This window comes from Acanthochromis polyacanthus, chromosome 21, assembly GCF_021347895.1.
Source record: "Acanthochromis polyacanthus isolate Apoly-LR-REF ecotype Palm Island chromosome 21, KAUST_Apoly_ChrSc, whole genome shotgun sequence".
Classification (NCBI taxonomy): Eukaryota; Metazoa; Chordata; class Actinopteri; family Pomacentridae; genus Acanthochromis; species Acanthochromis polyacanthus.
In genome coordinates, this window is record NC_067133.1 from 30,361,583 (window position 1) to 30,384,916 (window position 23,334).

Here is a 23,334-nt window from a genome sequence, read left to right on the forward strand (position 1 = left end):
TTACATAAAATTAGGGTGACCATATTCTGTTTCTCTGAAAAGAGGACGCACTTCAGTTCCGAGCAAAAAAATTTCAGTGTCCCCTCCCCAATTTTTAGAGTTTTCCGTGGTCAGGGGGCTTTCTGTGCTTCAACCTCAGTTAAACAGATATTCTGAATTCCCCAGAAAAGAACACTTTACCTGGATATACAGAAAAATAGCCCAAAACACTCACAAACAGTTGCTTTATAAATAACATATTATTAATTTAAAGCAATTCTCCTAAACAATATAATCAGTCACATACAAATATGGCATGCTCTAGTCTTTAAAAGTTATTTGACTCAAGTTGTGTAGAACACATGTATTCAGATGTTTAACAAAATAAGAAATAATCATCCTCTTAAGTCTGACACTTACACCTTATTTAGGAAAAGTGAGGTAGAGTACCATTCTTCAAAATAACCTCCCAATTATCAATTAGTAAAAATAGAAATAATGCCTCAAATATTAAACAAAAAGAAAAAAGAGAGGTAGCCTATTCTTCAATGTTCAGTTAGCCCATTCTTCAAAATAATGTGTCTAATGGCAAATGAAAAAAATATAGAAATAAGGCCTCAAGTCAACAGTCCTTTTTCCTTCTTTTTCCCTTTCTTATTAGCTACAGAGACATAAGTCCCAGCTTTGCAGACTGTACATTCTGCCTCCCATTTGACACGACCCGGACGAAAACAAAGGTACTTTTTTTGCATTTCATCAGTGAAATGACATTTGCGTTTTGGCATTTTTCTTTCTGTTTGAGTGTTCTCTCCAGGGCGTCACCAGACCTAATACTGTACTGGGGCACACCTGGGGCACAAAGCATTCATGAGAGTGCGCAAAGTGTGCAAGAAAAAAAACATATCAGCCTTATTCACATAAAAAAACCTAAATAGTTCTTTAAACCATTCAATAATATCAGACTATGTTGTTGTCTAGATCTTTGATTAACCATCTGAAATGTACTGCGGTCATGCATTTGGCCTACTTGTGCACTTTACTCTCGACTTCTAAACACATTACTGATAAATGCAAATAGGAAGAGCAATGAATCCTTTTTGAAATATTATTTTCAGTAAAACATCTGCAAATTGAACATTTACAAATGTAAAAAAAAATAAAATAAAATAAAGCACCTCAAAATCTCTGGGTTCTTTTTTCTAAGCATTATATATATATATATATATATATATATATATATGCTTAGAAGAGTAAAAAGGAAAAGAAACTCAAATTCGGGGAAAAGTGGGGCAATGCAGAGTTCACACAAATCAACAAAATCTGAAAATTTCCAGTATTATTTACAGGTGATATATATACAGGAAAAAGACCTTGAGCTGGCTGCTGTTAATGGCTTTATTTAATTATTTTATACCAGTGTAGATTAATACTGAAGACATCAAACTATAACAGAACACATATGGAAATATATTGTAAACAAAAAAGTGTAATCTTCAGTATTCATCTACAATGTAGAAAATAATACAAAGAAATAAAAAGCAGTGAGTGAGAAGGTCTGTCAAACTTTTGACTGGTAGTGTATGTGTTCAAGCAATAAATATACATCATGCGAGGCTAATTTTCAAACTTTTAGCACACTACCTGTGTTGTTTGCACTAATGGCATGTTTACTCTGCCAAGGAATGCCAGCAAAGTTATGTGACGATCGGAGATGGTCTGTCTGACTGTCAGCAACATCACTCAAAACAAACTAACACATTTGGACAAAATTTCAGGGAAAATCAGAAATGATACAAGGACCAAGTGATCAGATTCTGGCAGTGATGCAGCTTATAGTCTGGATCCACGGATTTGTTAAAGATTTCTGTATCATTGCCACGGCGTCACTGTAACCATGACAACCAGTGAACACTACATCAGCTGATTGTGATCCTACTAAAAATCCACCACTGAGGACTTATCAGGACTTATCCATCAGAAATGATCCAAGGAACAGCTGATTAAACTGTGGGGGTGTTTCTGAGTCCCATCAATTCCCGCCGCGCGCTACATATTTAGGTCATATGATTCGGTGTCTGTACATAACGTACACATGTATAACACGCGCCTGTGCTCAGAGCAAGGTCATTTTGTTTGTGGGTACATCTGTATTAAATGGACACATTCTATGTTGCTGTGATTTCTGATCTTCAATAACTAACAAATGCTGCATTTAGAAAAAAATATGCTGCATATGCCATATGGGGGAATGAACAGCCTTGGAGGAGTACTGGTCTCTCTAGAGTGCTTTTCTAGTTTTCTCTTTGTTTTAGTACAAAAAAAGACATTCTGAAAATTATTATTTAACTACCCTAACCTGAAATTTCACAAGTTCAGTTTCAGCAATATTAACCTCAGTGTATCATTTACACATCTGCATTACAAATGACAGATCACAGAGTATCTACAAATGTTTAAAACATTGAGTCAGGCATCTGGAACTGAGCAATGTACTATTTCACATTATGGTGAAAACAACTAGTAAAGGACTAGAAATTATTTCAGGTTTGCATATTTGCAAATTTACAGTTTGCAGTTAAAGTCTTCTCTACAATTTCTACACTTTGCAAAGTCAACCCGCACGTTTGACACCCCTGCAAAAAAGAAACAAACTACATGCACTCTTTCACACAGGTTTATTAGACAGTAGATCAAATCAAACACACATCTGGATTTAAAGTCAGAACAGATTAGACATAAAACCACAACAGTAAATAATGAGACTGTTATTTTGCATCAAGTAAATATTTGTCCTTGAATGTAGAAGAAAAGCAGTAATTCAAGGTCTGTTTTTTAAAATCCAAAAATCTATCAGTTACGACCCAACTGCTAGACTAAGCTGGGTGTAACTGAAATAACCAGATGAAACAGTCTTCACCAAGCCTGGTAGCTCCTCACTGACACAGCAGCAGCTAACAGAAGCTACATTCAGGGTAGCCAACCCTCAGTGTCGACAGAACCTAAGGACCACACAACACAAAACACAACAACACACCAGGAACAACTGGTCACATTAGATCCCAGCCACCCAGACTGAGACTCTGGGTGAAGATTTATCCACAGGTGTGGTTTGTGGGAGGAGGAGTTGTGCTGGTGGACCGATCAGATGGGTCGGGAGACGGGGAGAACCAGGGCTTAAAGCAGGTATGGAGCTCCAGGCCAATCACTCCTGAAGAATGCCAGGTAGGATCTGGAGCTTTGCCTTCAGCCAGCTGTAATCAGTACAGTCTCTAAAAACCATCCAGACACACAGAGGCTCTACAAAGTCCAATACCAAGCACATGGCGAGGATAGAACGTAACACTATGTCAGATCAAACCTGCAGTATGAGCTGTATTCAAGGTTCTGTTCTTGAACTTAGCTTGAACGCAAAGGAAAACCATTCATTTAAAATCACTCTTTTAAAAGTCTAAAATCTGTGTTAAATCAAACCTGCAGTTTGAGCTGTATTCAAGGTTCAAGGTTAAAATGACACACATTGCTCTAATCCCTGAAGTTGCAGTGCTCCTATCCCAATGAACCCACACTAAACTCAGAAAACATGCAAACACAATACTAGAAAACAAGAAAAGAACAGTTCAATCCTTAAAATCTAAATGTTTTGTGGTTTGTACCTTTATGATGAAAACCACAACATCACTGGTCCAAATCCAACCAGGGCTCTTTGCATTTCATCTCTCTCTACTTTTTTAGTTTCCTCTGGACTGGAATCAATAAAAGAAAAAAAATTTCCAAAAATCTGTAATATCTCAGTACAAAATTCATAAAAGCAAAGTCGAGGAACAAATCAAACCAAAGCATCAGAGAGTACATAGAAACCAACTTAATAAAAATGGTTGAGACCAAATCCAGAGTGTCCTGTGTTGAGTCAGTGATCCTCAGAGATGTTCAGTGGAAGACCAGGCCTCTGATGTTTCTGTCCACTGATGGAAGCTGAAACAACAACCAGACAGACAGACAGGTTATATTCTATTGTAAATATGAATAATATAAAAATGTTCTACTTACATTCAAGGTTTTACTCCAGTAGTGATGTTTCTCCGTCTGGATTGTCTTTCAGTTCATCGCAGTATTTCTTCACCATCTCAAGTTCAGTTGGAACATCTAAAATAACAAAACACTTCCTAGGAATGTGTTGACTTCTTGAACATTGATGGTATATTTACAGGATTCTAAGAGTTCTACATCAATGAGTTGACTTTGAAATGTTCCTGTTACCTGGGATTGAGTTGTCATCAGTCTTCAGTGAGATCTCAATGGATTCCTCCAAGGTTTCCTGCAGTTTCTTCAGGATCTCTTCCTAATTCAGAATCAAAAGTTTTCAAGAATAACTGAATCACAAATGAAAGAACTGTTCAGACTAATGACTCCAACCTCTAGATTTCTCAAAGTCTGTGAATAATAATTACTGCTAAAAATATGCAGTTCAATAGGAGCTTATGTATCTTTCAGAACAACACATTTTCCATTTAAACACAGAAACAGCCTTCATGTGAACAGTCCATCCATCCATCCATTTACTACCACTTATCCGGGGCCGGGTTGTGGAGGCAGCAAGCGAAGTAGGTCATTCCAGACATCCCTCCCCTCAGCAACGCTTTCCAGCTCTTCCTGGGGGAGCCCGAGGCTTTCCCAGGCCAGACAAGATATATAATCCCTCCAGCAGATTCTGGGTCTGCCCCGGGGTCTCCTCCCAGGTGGATGTGTTCGGAAAACCTCCAAAGGAAGTCTCCCCGGATTAGATGGTCAAACTACCTCAACTGGCTCCTTTAGAGGTGAAGTAGCAGCAGCTCTACTCTGAGCTCCTCACCCTATCTCGAAGGCTGAGCCCAGCCACCATACAGAGGAAGATCATTTCAACCGCCTGTATTCGCGATCTCGTTCTTTCGGTCACTACCCAGAGCTCGTGACCATAGGTGAGGGTTGGAGCATAGATGGGCTGGTAAATTGAGAGCTTCGCCTTACGGCTCAGCTCCCTCTTCACCACACGGCTCAGCTCCCTCTTCACCACAACAGTCCGGTACAACGCCCTCATTACTGTTGACGCTGCACCGATCCGGCTGTCCAACTCACGCTCCATTTTCCCATCACTTGTGAACAAGATCCCCAGATACTTGAACTCCTTCGCTTGGGGAAGCAACTTCCCCCAACTGAGAGGGAGGAATCCACTGTTTTCCGGCAGAGAACGATGGCCTTCGACTTGGAAGTGCTGATCCGCATCCCTGCCACTTCACACTCGGCTGCAAACCGCTCCAGTGTGTGCTGAAGGTCATGATGTGAGGAAGCCAACAGAACCACATCATCTGCAAAAAGCAGAGATGCTATCCTGAGGTCCCCAAACCAGACACCGTCCTCACCCCTGCTGCACCTTGAGAGCCTGTCCATGAAAACCACGAACAGGATTGGAGATTAGGGACAGCCCTGGTGGAGTCCAACACCCATCGGAAACAAGTTTGACTTTGTGCCGAGTATACGGACACAGCTCTCACTTGATCCACGGGAGTATGGTGTCCCATACTCCCGTGGATCATTTGTTAGACAAAAAGATCTCTTTCTTCCCTTCTAAGAGAAACCACAGGCACCCTGCCAAAGTAATATTTATACCTCTATATCCTGGAAATAAGTGCATGATATTCTCTTCTGGAATCTTTCAAACTATGTGTGGAAAACAAACTGACTTCACCTTTGGGGGACACAGTTGTAGGCCTTCTCCAGATCTACAAAACACATGGAGACTGGTAGGTCGAACTCCCATGACCCCTTCAGCAGCTCCGCAAGAGTAAAGAGCTGGTCCACTGTCCCATGACCAGGACGGAATCCGCATTGGTCCTCCTGAATCCGAGGTTCGACAATCGGTCGGAGCCTCCCTTCCAGCACCCGAGAGTAGACTTTCCCAGGGAGGCTGAGAAGTGTGATACCGCGGTATTTGGAGCACACTCTCCGGTCCCCCTTTTTGAAAATGGGAACCACCACTCCGGTCTGCCACTCCGCAGGTACCGTACCCGATGCCCATGCGACACTGTATAGATGTGTCAACCAAGACAGTCCAGCAATGTCCAGAGCCTTCAGCATCTCAGGGCGGATCTCGTCCACACCTGGCGCCTTGCCACCAAGGAGATTCTTAACTACCTCGGCGACCTCTGCCATGGATATGGACGAAGATTCCCCCAAGTCTTCCGGCTCTGCCTCCTACACAGAGGACGTGTTTACCGGGTTCAGGAGTTCCTCAAAGTGCTTTTTCCATCGCCCGACAATGTCCTCAGTACGGGTCAACAGTTCTCAGCCCCGACTGTATACAGCCTGAGCAAATCCCTGCCTCCCCTTAATGAGGCACCAGATGGTTTGCCAGAACCTCCATGAGGCCAGAAGTCCTTCTCTATAGCCTCCCCGAACTCCTCCCCCAGCCGAGTTTTTGCTTCCGCGACTGCCACAGCCGCCACCCTTTTGGCCAACCAGTACCTGTCAGCTGCTTCAGGAGACCCCCGAGCAAGCCAAGCCAAGCCAAGCCCGAAAGGCCTCTTTCTTCAGTCTGACGGCTTCCCTCACTGCCAGTGTCCACCAGCGGGTTCTTGGGTTGCTGCCACGACAGGCACCAATGACCTTCAGACCACAGCTCCTAACAGCCGCTTCTGCAATGGAGGCTTTGAACATGGACCACTCAGACTCCATGTCCCCAACCTCCCCCGGGATGTAGGAGAAGCTCTTCCGGAGGTGGGAGCTGAAAACCCCACGGACGGGGTCCTCCGCCAGACGTTCCCAGTTCACCCGCACTACACGTTTGGGTTTACCAGGTCTGTCCGGCAGCCTTCCCCGCCATCGGATCCAACTCACCACCAGGTGGTGATCAGTTGACAGCTCTGCTCCTCTTTTAACTAGGGCTGCCACAAACGATTATTTTGATAGTCGACTAGTCACCGATTATCTTATCGATTAGTCGACTAATCGGATGATACGTAAATTCAAAGTAAAACATACAACTTATCGCACCAGCATGAAGCTGCTCTTATATAACCATAATTAGCTTTCAGCTTGAAGTGTTTAAGATACATGCCAACTAAAAATAAAGACAATTAAGATAACAGTTCAATAAACCTTTAATAAAATATGCTTGTAGCAACAAACAGTTGTTTAACTGTGTAGCATAAAGTGCAAACACCTGAGTAAAATAAGGAAAAGGCACTTGCCTAAACAACACAAAAAAAAACTTTATATTTATTTTTTAGGCCTTTTCTTTCCTTAATTTGTCTTTGGCATCAAACATAGCAACAATGAGGTAGGCACTTGTAACTAAGGAATTATTAAAGTTTTGGTCTCACTGACTCAAATGTAACAAAAGTGCGTTTTGTGCTCAGTGCTCACAACAGTATTCAACTTTACTATACTGTTACTCTATATAATGCCAAACTGCACAAGGGTCTTGTTCATAGCCAGGAAAGTTAGCATTTCTACATGTCCTGAAGAAAGGCTTGCTCTCTTTTGAGAGCAGATGTTCCCTGCTGCAGAGAAAATCCGCTCCGATGGGGTGGAGGTTGCAGGGATGCACAGAAATGATTTGGCAAGCTTTGACATTGTGGGGAAACGCCCCTCATTTGCACTCCACCATTCCAGTGGATCCTCGTTTTTAGGAAGTGAAGCCTCTCCGAAGTACAGCCGAACTTCATTTATCACAACTTGGATCTTTCTGTCCTCCTCAGATTCTCCATCCTCATTTTCACTCAAACTGTCTGTGTCAGACTGAAGAAGGGTTTCCAGAGCACTCTTTCTACCTGAACCATGGGCCCTCTGCATTGGCCCTTTTGCATCCTGTGTCCCAGTCGTTTTTGCTTCTTTGACAGCAAGCACTTCAATACTCCCCTGCAGTCTGATGCCATCTTCAGGAGTCAAAAACTTCAGCTTTCTGTATCTCGGGTCCAGGGCAGCTGCAAGAAGAACTGGATTTTCTTTGTCTCCTGAGATAGTGCAAATACTCCCCCACCTCTGTGTTATCCCCTTTTCTGCATTGGAAATGAAGGATTTTCCTGAGTTTGTCTCAAATTGGCTTTGGTGTACAGCCCGTGTCAGCCCTTTGACCACCTGTGGAAGACCTGAAATGGTTGTGTACTGCTGTGCACTAAGGTAAACAGTAGCAGTCTCAAAAGGTGCCAACCCCTGCTTCAATTCTTCAAGCAGCTCCCACTGCTCTGGCTTCAGGTCGAAGTAGTGTTTCCCCCTTGGAGTTACTTCGGGATCTGACAGAGTGGCAGTGAGAGGCCAGCGCTGTTCAAGGAGTCTTTCAATCATGTGGAATGTACTGTTCCATCTTGTACTGACATCCTGGATCAGTGCATTTTGCTTAACATTCATTTGCTCCTGCTTCATCTTTAACTTTGTACTAGCCAGCTCGCTTCTCTTAAAGTGCTCCACAAGCTGCCTGGCAGCACCGAGTGCTCTGCTAATGGTGGTTTCTTTGAGAGCAGTGTTGACTACGAGCTGGAGTGTGTGTCCAGCACAGCGGATGGAGGCCCATCCATGTTTTTCTTCAAGCAGTCGCATTGCTGCCACCATATTGGAACCACTATCATGAACTACTGCTTTTATTTTGGTGGGCAAGATGTCAAACTTTGCTAAAACCTGTTCCATCCATGTCAATATATTTGCACCAGTATGCCTCTCCTCAAGAGGCATGGTGGAAAGGTTGAACATCTTCATTTTCCAGTCTTCACTCAGGAAATGGCAAGACACTCCAAGGTAAGCCTCTGTTGCACGACTGGTCCACACATCAGCAGTCAGCGTGAGGAAACTGTTGACGCCCCTGAGGGTCTCCTTTACCTTAAAGACATGATTTGAAAGAATAGTAAGCATTATGAAGAAAATTATACACAGTATTTGTTTTCATTATTAACAATATTTGTCAGCTTATGCATTAAGCTTTAAATTTATTTGCCAGTTCAATAATTCAGTTATCATATACAGTTAAGTAGGTTAAATAATAAATATTAAACATATAAGTCAAAGAAAACAAAAACAAAAAATTACATTGCATGCTTTAACCATTATGAATTCTTAAATTGCTATTGTGAGTGAGTGAGTGATCTAAGAGCTTTTAATTCTTATGTATTTGAATGGTGCTTGTTTATTAAATCATTTCTTTATTTTACTGTGCTATTATTGCAATATTGTTTTAATACATTCATGCCAATCAATCAAATTGAAACTGAGAGAGAAAGAGAGACTGACCTTCTCAAAGGTTGCATGATATTTCTTCTCCATCAATGCGGTGAAGTGGGATCTGCCTGGTAGGTAGTTGTTGTGATAATCCGGGTTGAATTGTTTAATCATCTCCTTAAACCCTTCATCCTCCACCATCGACAGGGGTCTCATGTCAGTCACCAACATGTTCAGTATGGACTCAGTCAGAACATTTGCTTGCTGAGGTGTGCATGTAGCTAGCTTTGTAACAAATCCGTCCATTGAAGAAGAACGTACTTTTTTAGCACTGAAACATAACGTTAGAAAACATTAGCGTTACTACATTTCCTATTCAAACACATCACTGTCATAACGTTAGAGAAAGCACATGAAATATGTGTGCTAAGGGCGGCTAATGAAACAAATCGTCATCGCTACTGTTAACGTTTACAGCTTTATCAGTAAGTAGTAAGCTAGCTCTGTGTTTACGCTAATATTAGCAGCTAACTAGCCAGTTAACTTACCGAGACGACGGTCCCTCTTCATCGTTGTCACAAGCCAAAACGTGCTTCCTTTTCAGGTGCTCGTGCATCGCACTTGTGCTGCCGTGAAAGGAAAGCTCTGTCTTGCAGATATTGCATTGCACACTTTTGTCTTGTGTTTGCTTAAAATGCTCCCACACTTTAGAGTTCCGTTGCCGCCGGGTTGCCATGATACCATAGCCAGTCAGGTATAAATTTCCGGTGACATCGCGGCTGATCCCGATTACCCCTAGTGCGCATGTGTGTCAAGGACAGAAAGGCAGACGCGGCAGTGGAAGATGCCGCAGCAGTTTTGAGAGAAAAACAGTGATTTAAAAAAGACGAAGCGTCGACTATTAAATTAGTTGTCGACGATTTTAATAGTCGACATAATCGTGACTAGTCGACTAATCGTGGCAGCCCTACTTTTAACCCCAGTGTCTAAAATATACGGCCGCAGGTCTGATGATACACTATGAAGTCGATCATTGACCTTTGACCTAAGGTCCTCTGGTACCAGGTACACTTATGAGCAACCTTATGCTCGAACATGGTGTTTGTTATGGACAATCCATGACTAGCACAGAAGTCCAATAACAAGACACTGCTCGGGTTCAGATCAGGCAGGCCGTTCCTCCCAATCACCCCCCTCCAGGTTTCTCCGTCATTGCCCACGAGTGTTGAAGTCCCCTAGGAGCTCTATGGAGTGCCCAGGTGGTATCACTTCCAGGACATCACCCAGAGACTCCAAGAAGGCCGAATACTCCGAACTGCTGTTTGGGGCATAAGCACAGACAACAATCAGAGTTTTCTCCTCCGCAACCCGAAGAAGCAGAGAGGTGACCCTCTCGTTCCCCAAGGAGAACTCCAACAAGGCGGCGCTCAGTCGGGGGCTTGTGAGTATCCCCACACCCACCCGGTGCCTCTCACTGTCAGCAACTCCGGAGAAGGACAGAATCCAACCCCTCTCCAGGATTCTGGTTCCAGAACCTTTGTTGTGCGTGGAGGTGAGCCCAACTATATCTAGCCGGTATCGCGCCACCTGCTGCACCAGCTCGGGTTCTTTCCCCGCCAGTGGGGTGACAATCCACGTCCCCAAAGCTAGTCTACACCACCAGGGGGCGGTACACCTAGATGCCCGCTCCTGCCTACTGCCTGGTTGGCATAGCACCTGATCCCGATTTCCTGCCCGGTGGGCACCAGGTACTCTCTTAGCAGCTTCCCCCACCAGACCTGGCTCCTGGGAGAGGCCCCGGTTTCCCTAGTCTGGGCAAGGTAGCGGCTTTTGTCTTGGTCATTGTCATCAGGGTTTTCTGAATTGCTCTTTGTGTGGTTCCTCCCCCAGGACCAATTTACCTTGGGAGACCCTACCAGGGGCTATTGCCCCAGACAACATAGCTCCCAGGATCACAGGGACACTCAAACACCTCCACCACGATAAGGTGGCGATTCATTGGGGGGCATGTGAACAGTGAATGTATGTTTTCAGTTTCATCATATTTCATAAACTCAAACAGAACAAACCTTCAAGTCATTCAGCAGCTTCAACATGGCAGCTTTAGCCTCCACAAACATCATGTCTTTGGAGACTTGTACATGTTCTGCAATAGTGTTTCTCATTTTCTCCAGTGAGCCTTTTCCTCTAAACTCTGCTGCTTCTACAATAAAAAAACAAAAACGTTGTCAAACTGAATATTTATGCACAATAAATGGAAATATGCCTTATTATAGTGACAGGTTGTAAACATCTGATCGTCTTCCTTACTTCTGTAGCACTCCTGCATGATTTCCGCTATTTTCTCTGTCAGACTGTTGTAGATGGATTTCTTACGGTCCCGGATGATCTTGTTGAATTTTGCATGATTTTTTTCTTCCTTAAAAATAGAACAGGACAAATAGATGAACGTTATTTTACACAATACCAAGAAAATACGAATCAGGTTAACGTTTTTCAGTGCTTAGATTGTTTTGGTAGATCTTCTTATGTTTCTCTTGCTTGCCTACTAATGAACTAATGAACAGGTTGATTCTAGTTTTTTCTTTACCTCCGTCTTCAGAAAGTTCAGTTGCAATCCAACATCTTTGTACTTTTGACTCAGCTCATCTGTGTCAAGTGAAAATTTATCAATGACTTTGCTGATCGGTCCACGTTTTACATCATTTCTGAAATAAGGAGAAGTGTTTCATGAAAGCAGTATCGACAAGTTCATACTTTAAAATGTGATTTATATATAGATTAATGTATTGTATTACATATTATTTGTTATATTTATGTATGTATTATAGTACATGTTTATATTAGTAAACGGTACAGTGTAGAATCTGTTCATTTATGGCTTTCTTCATTGTTGTAAAGTGGGTCAACATCAATGTTCTCATTCAGTAACTCTTACGGGAAGGTCTTCCTGAATTCCTCATCAATGCTGCTGGTCAGATATGAAGCTAGCTTCATGTTGATGTTTATTTGTTTCTTTTTCTTTGGTTTGTAGACGCCACCGTTCTCAACAAGTGACTTCAGTGTCTTGTGAAACCCGCCACCTGACACCCCTCTCTGGAACAGAAATAGAAACCTTTAAAACACATTCATTTGAACTGCAAAATTAGTTGTTTTAAGATGACTATAAAGTAAACACATACAGGTTTTAAGATGGACTTCAAGGTTATGTCACATGACGTTTGGATTTTTGAACTCCAGCTTTGAGGCGTTGTTCAAACTTGTTGTAAGCCTCTTCCATTGGTTTTCTGACTTTACTGAGTTCACGTCTCATGTTTTCTTCAAGGTCTCTGCAAACTTCGGCTTTGTTGTCAGCCTGAAAAAAATAATGCATTCACAGATTTTACCTGACTGACAACTTCTTTCTGTATTTATTAAATTCTGCTGTATGTGACAATAATTGAATTACTGTAATTCTGTAGACTCTTTGACGTAATAAATATTCAGAAGATCAGCAAAGTCAGTCATATGACTTTGGATGGTTTTACGGAAACCAACTGATGTGTACTGAAACTTATTTATGTGCAATGACTATTAGTCTTTTCTTTAAATATTAATGAAAGCTAAAAATCTGAGGGCAATGAATGAGGCTGTATTATTTGTTCTCACCCCTTCTGTAGAGTTGGCTCCATGCATCAAAGAGAGAATCCCATGAGCTCCAGACACATAGTTTAATGTCTCTGAGTGACAGTTGTTGAGATCCATCAAAAATTCCAGAAGCTGGGGTATTTCTGTCATAAAATGCAGATTGTTAGTCAGTCTTGTTTAAATTGAAGTAATTAAAGTATAGTAAAACAAAACCAGTATTTAAGCTACATGTTTTCTTTTACCTAAAAAGTATTCACATACAGAGACTTCACCTACCTGTGTCCTCTGGATTTAGATGTTCTTTGTCCAGGAACTCTGTGGAGCTCACTGTGAACACTTTGAGGCAGTCATCACTGAAGTGTTTCTATGGAAAATGGATTTTAAGGCATGCTTACAGCTGTAAAACCCTTTGTATTAGATTTTGTTTTAGTCTATAAAACTCACATTTATCTGTTGTTGCTTGCGAAAGTTTTCCTCCACTTTTTTCTTCACCTCCTCATTTCTTTGAAGTATCCGACCACAAACCTCAGCTGGTGAACTATAAGAAAACATGTACACTGCTCAAAAAAATTAAAGGAACACTTTTTAATCTAAGTATTGCATCAAATCAGTGAAACATGTGGGATACTGATCTGGTCAAGTAAGTAAAAGAGGGGGTTTTTAGTCAGTTTCAGCTGCTTTGGTGTTCATAAAATCAACAACAGATGCACTAGAGGGGTAACAATGAGACACCCCCAAAACAGGAATGAGTTTACAGGTGAAGGCCACTGACATTCTTTTCCTTCCTAATATTGTCTGACTGTTTTTCACTAGTTTTGCATTTGGCTAGGGTCAGAGTCACTTCTGGTAGCATGAGGCCATACCTGGACCCTACAGAGGTTCCACAGACAGTCCAACTCCTCCAGGATGACACATCAATGTGTGCCATTACCAGAAGGTTTGCGGTGTCTCCCAGCACATTCTCAAGAGCATGGAGGAGATTCCAGGAGACAGGCAGTTAGTCTGGGAGAGCGTGACAGGGCTGTCGAAGGTTCTCAACCGATCAGTAGGACAGGTATCTGCTCCTTTGTGCAAGGAGGACCAGGATGAGCACTGCAATAGCTCTACAAAATGAGCTCCAGCAGACCACTGGTGTGAAGGTCTCTGATAAAACAATCAGAAAGAGATTTAATGAGAGTGGTCTGAGGGCCCAGCGTCCTCTAGTGCCTGCTGTGCTCGCTGACCGGCACCGTGGAGCTCGGCTGGCATTTGCCATAGAACACAGGAATCTGCAGGTCCACCACTGGTGCCCTGTGCTTTTCACAGATGAGAGCAGGTTCACCCTGAGCGCATGTGACAGACATGAAAGGGTCTGGAGAAGCCGTGGAGAACGTTATGCTGCCTGTAACATTGTTCAGCATGACCGGTTTGGTGGTGGGTCAGTGATGGTGTGGGGAGGCATATCCATGGAGGGACACACAGACCTCTACAGGCTGGACAATGGCATTCTGACTGCCTTTAGGTATCAGGATGAAATCCTTTGACCCATTGTCAGACCCTACATGGGTGCAGTGGTCCTGGATTCCTTCTGATGTAGACAATGCCCAGTCTTATGTGGTAAGAGAACTCATGCAGTTCCTGGAGGATGAAGGAACTGATACCATTAGCTGGGCCCCATGCTCACCTGACCTGAATCCAATAGAACACCTTTGGAACATTATGTTTTGTTCCATCAGACACCATCAGGTTGCTCCTCAGACTATCCAGGAGCTCAGCGATGCCCTGGTCCAGCTCTGGGAGGAGATACCCCAGGACACCATCCATCGTCTCATTCAGAGCTTGTCCCGGCATCGTCAGTCGTGCATACAAGCACATGGAGGCCATACAAACTACTGAATACCATTGTGAGTTGCTGCCAAGGAATTTCAGAAAGATGGACCAGCCTGCCACATCAGTTTTTCACTTTGATTTTGGGGTGTCTTGAATTTAGCCCTCCTGGGGGGTAGATCATTTTCATTCCCATCAAACAATGTGGCACTTTTCATTCCTAACACATTATCCAGTCCATATCAATGCTAAAATCCAGTTTGTTTCCCCCCCCGTATTGAAATATGATGTATTTTCAAAGTGTTCCTTTAATTTTTTTGAGCAGTGTATATTAAGTGGCATCTCATGCAGTGTTTGTATCACTGACACCTGAAATTGTTGTATTTTGTTCATACAGTCCACTTGTCTAACATAATAGAAGTCTAAATATTTTGCTGTGAGCATGCTTATCCATGGTCAGGTCACAGAGGCAGCAGGTGAAGCAGGTCATTCCAGACGTCCCTCTAACCAGCAATGCTGTCTCGTTCCTGGTGGGGGATCCCAAGAGGCTCCCAGGCCAGATGAGTTATATAACCCCTCCAGCTGGTTGTGGATCCAGTGGTGTCCTCCCCGGCGGACATACCTTAAAATCAAGAGCTTTGCCTTCTAGCTCAGCTCTCCATGACAGTTCAGTATAATGCATGGATGCTGCATTAAGCTGCCTGTCCAACTCAACCTTCATTTTCACGAGATACTTAAACTCCTTCAATTGGGGATACAACTGCCCTCAACCCAGAGGGAGCAATACACCAGTTTCTGGCAGAGAACCATGGCCTCGGACTTAGAGCTCTCGACTCTCATCCCAGTCCCACACTGGACACCCCCCTCATCCTGGGTTTGCCTTGAGATCCTGTCAATGAACACAAACAAGATCGGCAACAAGGGGCAGACCTGCTGGAGTCACCACCCATCGGAAATTTGAAATCCGAGGAACTTCTCACGTAATTGGGATAGCTGCGTTCCCCCCTCTGCTAACGCCAACTCTGCTTGTGATGTCCTACACAGTTACCAGCAGGTTGCAGACACAGCACCCACAGGCTCTCTTCTTTATTACCGGGGACTTTAACCATGCCTCTCCATCGTCCACACACCCCACACCTTCACACAGTATGTCACCTGCCACACCAGAGACAATAAAATACTGGGTCTTTGTCATTTGCATGCATCAGGGGCAAATCTAGATGTTAAATTTAATTGACTTACTGATCTTTTGAACGTGCAATACGGTCAGAATGGGTGCAGATAAAGTGAATTTGCTGACACTGGCCACCATTTCCCATGAGGCTGCAGGTACTCTCCAAGATCTCCCAGGCTTCTTTTTCTGATGCTGCTCGACTAATGTTGGTCACGATCCACACAGTAGAACAGTCGCCAACAATCTAAAGGGTTTAATAGCATGTTAATTGTTTTGTAAAAAGATGCCATCGCAGTTCGCATAAAACACAATAATGTTTAACAGCAGTACATGAGGATGAATTACCCCTTTCCACATTTTGTCTCTGCTCTTGTTCCGGTCTCCGTTTCCAGGAAGGTCCACCAGTGTGACGTGTTGGAGAAGATCATTATTTGGCACCTTGACAGTCACACACTTCACCAGTGGCCAAAACCACCTCATTACTTCTTTACCTTCTCCGTCACTGGAGGCACTTCTTGTGTATCTGACTAATCTTGCAGATAGCTCTTTGGCCTGCAATAAATACAAAGTTAGGTCATATAGGACAATTCATTATTCACTGAAAATTGACATTACACCATTTTCATTTATTCAACAAAAATATTAACAGATCAAATATTCTAGGGGAAAAGTAAGCACACTCCTGGCCTCACAAGTTAATCTTGGTCCCTTTATAGTAGAAATTTCAGACTTTATTCATTCTTGTCCACCACACTTTGCTCTAATGTTGTGGAACAACTTCCATTTTGTACATTTTCTTTCTGAGTGTAGACACATGCAGTTTGACACCACCAGTTCCAGAGTTGCCTTCAGCTTCTGTCAGAAATGTTGGGGTTCTTGGAGACTTATTTTTGTATCAGCCCTTCTGCTCTTAGCCTGAATTTTCTGGACCAGTCCTGGACAAACTACTATTCAGTGAAATCTTCTCTACTTGTGAATGATTTTACTTAGAGTAAATATTTTGTCATTGCCAGACTCAGACAACCTGTTTTCTGAAGGCTTTAGAGAGCTCTTTAGATCTTGTACTGAGGATATCACACTGCAACGGTGAAGGAACACTAAACCCTAGATGTTGGAGGTTTAAATAAGAGAGACTCCATCTCAAATCTGGAATTCCTGATTCTGATTTCATGGTTTTTTATTTATTGAAATTCTCCATCCATCCATCCATTCTCTATCCACCGCTTTATCCTCACTAGGGTCATGGGGGGTGCTGGAGTCTATCCCAGCTGACTCAGGTGAAGGCAGGGGACACCCTGGACAGGTCACCAGTCTGTCACAGGGCTACATATACAGACACACAATCACACTCACATTCACACCTACGGGCAATTTAGAGTAACCAATTAACCTCAGCATGTTTTTTATTTTTCTTTACCTTTACTTCTTGTGTATTTGACTAATTCTGCAGATAGCTCGTTGGCCTGAAATAAATAAGAAATGCAAGCAATAGTGTTGGGCAATCATTAAAATTTTTAATTGCGATTAATCGTGTGATTTTCTGTGATGAATTGCATTGTTATGCGTAAAATTAAATAATGAATAGTAGTAGTGTATTCCACACAAAATACAATCACATTTGGTTTGCAGATACTTTAAATAAAGTGCTTTTTAACAGCAGTCTTCCCTTTACACAGTAGCAGTTACAACATTTGTTGTAAATCTCAATTTAAACATTAATGTAATCAAATCAAATAAAACCAAAGCCACTGGACACTGCAAGGGCATTAACATTTGATCTGATTTGTTATAGAAATCAAGTTACCCTCAGAATCCAGAGCCACGATCATAACACTAGAACAGGAACCTTAACAGCAACAGCTAGTTAACATTTATAAATCTGTATTCTTGTTTTTTTTCTGAACAGGTACCAGCAGAAACATTTTATTTTCATCACGAAGCAGCAGAAACAGTCTAAGTTTAGCAGCAGCTGTCCCCGTTAGAGTGAGGTGAAGTGCTCGAGCACAAAAAAGTACACAGCTGGGACTGACTGTGCAGAAGACTTTTTAGTCTCTGATGTCCATGTTTGTACTTCTTCCTTATTTTTTATGGCCTTTTTAGGCTCTCTTACATAGGCCAGTGGATAGAGAGACGGGAAACATGGGGAGGAGAGCAAATGGCCGTGGGTTGGATTCAAACCCACGACCGCTGTGTCGAGGACGATAGTCCTTGTTTATGGGCTGCCCACTCAACCAGCTGAGGTACTGATGTTGTACTTCTGAGGCTGAACCTAACCAATCTAAAAAGGCTAAGCTGTGAGCCTGAATAAATTGTGAATACATAATATTTCATGCCATCATATTGATGGCCTCTCCATCTCCCCTTCTACCTCTCTACCTCTTCCGTCCCTCTCAAAACGCCAGCCAGCAGACAGATGGGTCCCCCCACATAAAGAGTCAGGTTCTGCTCAAGGTTTCTTCCCATTAAAAGGGAATTTTTTTCTTGCCACTGTTGCTTTAGGGCTGCTCTGGAGGTTCAGGCATATGGGTTCTGTAAAGCGTCTTGAGACAATTTGTCCTGTAACTGGCACTATATAAATAAAATTTAATTGAACTGAATGGCAAGAATTCTTGCTATGAAGTAATAAATAATTTATATCTTACTGATTGAAATGTCAGAGTCTTCTTCTTGGATTGGAGGAACTCTGGGATTTCTTTGAAATGTCTGTTTTCAATGAGGTTTTCAGGGGTTTTGTCCCTCCATTCCTCTCCATACACCGCTGACAGCTTTTCATCATCACCGGGTTCATTGTAGTCGTTATCGTCGTCGTCATCACCGTAGTCGTAGCTGTTGTTGTCGTCGTCATCGTCACCATTCTTATCATCTTCCTGTTCCTGATCTCTACTATTACCATGAAACTCTGCCATTGACCACATCTCATCTCTCCAGTCCTAAAGAACAAATATCATTACATCTTAGTTTTATTAAATAGTCTGCAGTGAAACCAGTAATTGCAGTTTCATCAATTAGTTTCCAGTAAACATAAACACATTCACAGCTTGCTGTACCTCTGGTTCAATGAACTCGATGTCTGCTTCATACTTTGAGTTACGTATATTTGCCTCCACTTTAATCATGACTGAGGTACAGGCAGCAATCTCTCCAGTAGGCAACAGATCCTCCTCTCCAATGATGGCGTTTATCAAAGAGCTCTTTCCAGCCCCAGTTTTGCCAAAGACACCGATCAGTTCCCTCTTGTCTGTCTCCAAATCATGGATTTTAGTCCTGTTAGAAATTGAACTAAGTTAAGTCATGTGAGAAATATTCAAACACTGAAAATGTGTCAAACTCAAGAAGACATCTATCTGTAGCCAGCCTGCTGAAGCTTCATTTAGAGGTGGTGATATTCATTTTTTAAATGGATATAGAACAATTTCTGATCTTTTTCTGAGCAATATTCATTGTTATGAACTTTTGTAAGATGGCGCCGCTCTAGTGGCAGCTAGTTACAGCAGCGCTTCCTCATCGAGTATCTTTTTTCTGTTTATTTTCGCTTTCCTCTTGCATTCTTTTTGGTGAAGTTGCACCAGTGATTAGTCTCAATAATGGACACAAAATTTGTGCAGTTTGCTCTGTTTCTTTCAATCTTCTGTTCACATCGGTGATAGCAGATCCAGCGCACAGTGGTGAGCCCGCTGTTTACTCTAGAGACCAGCTGTTAGCCCTCCGTAGCACTGCGAGGCTAACCGATGAGAGGCCTCACAGAATGCCCCAACAGGAGGAAATGATACAAACCCGTCCTCCCCTCAGTCATCACTGGGAATGTAAGATCCATCAGCAACAAGATGGACGAGCTTACGGTGCTAACACAATACCAGCGGGAATACCAGCAGTGTAGCATCATGCTATGGAGACCTGGTTAATGAAGTAAACAACGGATTCTTACACTGCATTGGATGGCTTTAGTTGTGAATGAGAGCAGTAAGAAGAAAGCAGGGAGAGTTGCTGGGTTTGTTAACGATAGATGGTGTAACCCTGGACTTGTCACTATCAAGAAAAAACTTTGCAGCAAGCACTTAAAACTTCAGGCCATTAGCATGAGACCTTACTATCTCCCAACGGAATTATCACATTATCGCGATAGCTGCGTACATTCCCCCCTCTGCTAACGCCAGCTCTGCTTGTGATGTCCTACATAGAGTTACCAGCAGGCTACAGACAGCACCCACCGGTCCTCTTCCTTATTACTGGGGACTTTAACCATGCCTCTCCATCGTCCACACTACCCACACCTTCACACAGTATGTCACCTGCCACACCAGAGACAATAAAATACTGGGTCTTTTTTATGGCAAAAACCAAGGAAGCATAGGCTTATACATCATCTCCTCTTCTACCCTTTGGTAAATCAAATCACAACCTGGTTCACCTCCTTACTGTGTACAAACCTCTGGTACACAGGCAGCCAGCTGTTACCCGCACAGTCAAGAGATGATCCGAGGAAGCTTAGGAGGATCTCAAGGACTGTTTTCACATGACTATGTGGAAAGTGTTCTGTGAGGATCATGGGGAGGACATCAACAACCTCACACACTGCAGCATCGACTATATGAATTTCTGTGTGGATTACACTGTGCCCACCAGGACTGTTTTGCTAACAGCAAACCCTGGATTACTTCTGATATAAAGGCTCTCCTAAAGGACAAATGTAGGGCTTTTAGGTCAGGAGACAAGGAGGAGATGAGATCTGCACAGAGAGAACTGAGGAGGAAGATCAGAGAGGGGAAATGCAGCTACAGGAAGAGGATGGAGGATCAGCTGCTGCAAAATAATGTCAGCGGGGTCTGGAGGGCCCTGAAAACCATCTCTAGCCACAAAGATCCCTAGACGGAACTGAAAAAGGACCAGGAGTGGGTGAATGATCTGAACACCTTCTTTAACAGGTTTAAACAGCCAGCCACCCCTCCCCCGGACCAGTCCACCCTGCAGCAGCCACCAATGCATCTGTCTGCACCTCCTACTGACTGCACCACCTCCTGCTGACTGCACCACCTCCGCTGTATTCCCCCTCCCTACAGCTCCACAGTTCTCCTACCATCACACCTCCCCTCCTCCACAGGGCCCCACACTCACAACCAGCACACAGCCCCCCTGCCATAACTTGTCTCTATCAACATCTCAGGTGAAGAGAGAACTGAGCAGATTGAAGATCAGGAAGGCCACAGGTACAGATGGCATCAGCTCCAGGCTCGTGACATCCTGGGCAGATCAACTGAGCGGGGTTGTGGAGCATGTCTTCAACTTAGACCTGAACATGGGGAGAATATCACAACTGTGGAAGACGTCCTGCGTGGTACCGGTGCTGAAGATATCGCACCCAAAGGACCTCAACCACTACAGGCCGGTGGTACAAACATCCCACCTGATGAAGACCCTGGAGAGGTTGGTCCTTCGTCATCTGCAACCCCTGGTGAGCTCATCAATGGACCCACTGCAGTTTGAGTACCAGCCCAGCATTGGCATTGATGGTGCAGTGATCTACCTCCTGCACTGTGAAAATCATGTTTTATGATTTCGCCGGGGCCTTCAACACCATTAAGCCGGTCCCTTCTGAGGGACCATCTCGAGCAGACAGGAGTGAACTCTCACCTCACAATGTGACTGCTAGATTACCTCACCAACCGGCCACAGTTTGTGAGGGCAGGGGACTGTGTGTCTGACACTGTGGTCTGCAGTACGAGGTCCTTAAGGGGACTGTCATTGCCCCTTTCTTTTCACCCTCTACACTGCAGACCTTTCTCAACACACCACAAACTGTCATCTTCAGAAGTTCTCTGACGACTCCACCATCGTCAGCCTCATTACGGATGGAGATGAGGAGGAGTACAGAGAACTCAGCTGGGACTTTGTGGACTGGTTCCTGCTGAACTGTCTCTCGATCAACGCGGTGAAAACAAAGGAGCTGATGGTGGATTTTAGCAGGAACAGACACACTTCTCCTACACCAGTGAACATCCAAGAAACAGACATTGAGATACAGGTACCTGGGTGTTCACTTAAACAATAAACTGGACTGGACTGTTGACATCAACACACTCTATAAGAAGGGTCAAGACATCCTCCACCTGCTCAGAAAACTGAGATCCTTTGGGGTGGAGTGAGCACTTCTGAGGACTGTCTACGATTCTGTGATGGCATCAGCCATCATGTATGGAGTGGTCTGCTGGAGCAGCAGCATCACAGAAAGAGACTCAACAAACTGGTAAAGAAAGCCAGTTCTGTCCTGGGCTGCTCCCTTGATCCTGTGGAGCTTGTTGGAGACAGGAGGATGATGACAAAGCTGTTGTCTATCATGGAGGACACCTCCCACCCCCTGCAGGAAACGGTAAGATCACTGGGCAGCTCCTTCAGTGACAGACTGTTTCACCCGTGGTGTCTAAGGGTGCTTTCACACCTGTTAGTCCGTTAGAGTGGTTCGTTTGGACCCAAAAGTTGTTACAATGTTGCTATTTTCAACTGGTTCGGTTCACATTCACACCAGTGTTTTCGCAGTTGAACCAACTACGATGAATGTTATATCTCCCCCCAGTTGTTTGGCGGTGCTGTTCACAAAATAAGGTGTTTTAGATGACGTAGGTGAACGCTGATTGGCGCAGCACGTGAAGAGGGAAAAATCCCGGAAGAAAACAAGAGGCTGTGTTTATTCCATGGCTCGAGGTTTATTCGTAAACAATGAACTATGCTCTCCTGTTCGTTCTTGTTGCCATATATTCGTATCATTGCTTTATGCAGCAAGCACAAATACTGCTGTTGTTCCAGCATGAAGCTCGCATTCGGTACGAGAACATTACACAGTCGTTTTTGGCACGGAGAAGATGCATTGCAAGACGTTATTGGAGAAAGCGGGCGATGCTCCCATAGACCAAAAAGTCTGCTGCGCCATCAAGCCGGTCCGAATGGAGACAGGTTTGTGTTCTCACCAGGAGCGAACCGAATTGGAGTTCACATAGAACCGGACCGAGACCACCTTCGGGAGGTGGTCTCGGTCCGGTTCTTTAGTCTGAACCAAAAAAAAATCTGTCTGCTTTCACACCAGCCCAAACGAACCATACTTGCAGGTGTTGCCGACTCCAGTCCGCTTTAAGCGGACCAAAAGGCGTAGGTGTGAAAGCACCCTAAAGGAGAGACACTGCAGGTTCTTCCTTCCTGTTGCAGTCAGACTTTACAATCAAGCCTGCTCCCAGTAGTTCAGTTCATCCACTGACTGTGCAATGAAAATGTAAAAAAACGACACTGTGCAATCTATCCATCAATCGGGGACCTTGGTCTCAGGACTCTCTTTTAAAAGAAGGCAAAAGTAGACCAGGAAAACTTAATACTAACCTCAGGAAAGCATTGAGCTTCGTGTTGTCTTGGTGTTGTAGTCTTTCAAGGACCAATTCCATTAGGTCTTTCACTTCAGACAGTATGAATGCTTCTGTTGGTGTAACAATAAAGAACTATTTAGATAGAAGCATGAACCAGTTTATTCAATCACTGCACAGAGTCATGAACTTTTAAAAAAGAAGGAAAGAAGAAAAGAAATG

General features: G+C 43.5%; 2 protein-coding genes across 2 annotated transcripts in view; both read right to left on the reverse strand.

The window, feature by feature from the left end:
• Positions 1-2,637: 2,637 nt before the first annotated feature.
• Positions 2,638-23,334, reverse strand: part of LOC110947754 (nuclear GTPase SLIP-GC-like) — a 48,357-nt gene continuing 27,660 nt past the window's right edge. Inside the window, 17 exon segments of the mRNA XM_051940876.1 lie at positions 2,638-3,951; positions 4,027-4,122; positions 4,237-4,318; positions 11,232-11,365; positions 11,473-11,581; positions 11,753-11,870; positions 12,101-12,258; positions 12,345-12,382; positions 12,385-12,517; positions 12,811-12,932; positions 13,066-13,153; positions 13,234-13,327; positions 15,838-16,013; positions 16,115-16,321; positions 18,412-18,699; positions 18,817-19,033; positions 23,132-23,225. Coding sequence (XP_051796836.1) covers positions 4,037-4,122; positions 4,237-4,318; positions 11,232-11,365; positions 11,473-11,581; positions 11,753-11,870; positions 12,101-12,258; positions 12,345-12,382; positions 12,385-12,517; positions 12,811-12,932; positions 13,066-13,153; positions 13,234-13,327; positions 15,838-16,013; positions 16,115-16,321; positions 18,412-18,699; positions 18,817-19,033; positions 23,132-23,225 — 2,144 coding nt within the window. The 3' untranslated portion in view covers positions 2,638-3,951; positions 4,027-4,036.
• LOC127531489 (E3 SUMO-protein ligase ZBED1-like) lies at positions 4,336-9,222 on the reverse strand. The gene has a single exon (XM_051940883.1). It carries the CDS (start codon positions 8,857-8,859, stop codon positions 7,408-7,410), a length of 1,452 nt encoding a protein of 483 aa, XP_051796843.1. The 5' UTR covers positions 8,860-9,222; the 3' UTR covers positions 4,336-7,407.

Coding starts and splice junctions, on each gene's coding strand:
- LOC127531489 (XM_051940883.1), bottom strand. CDS start 8,859: ATGCTTACTATTCTTTCAAATCATGTCTTTAAGGTAAAGGAGACCCTC.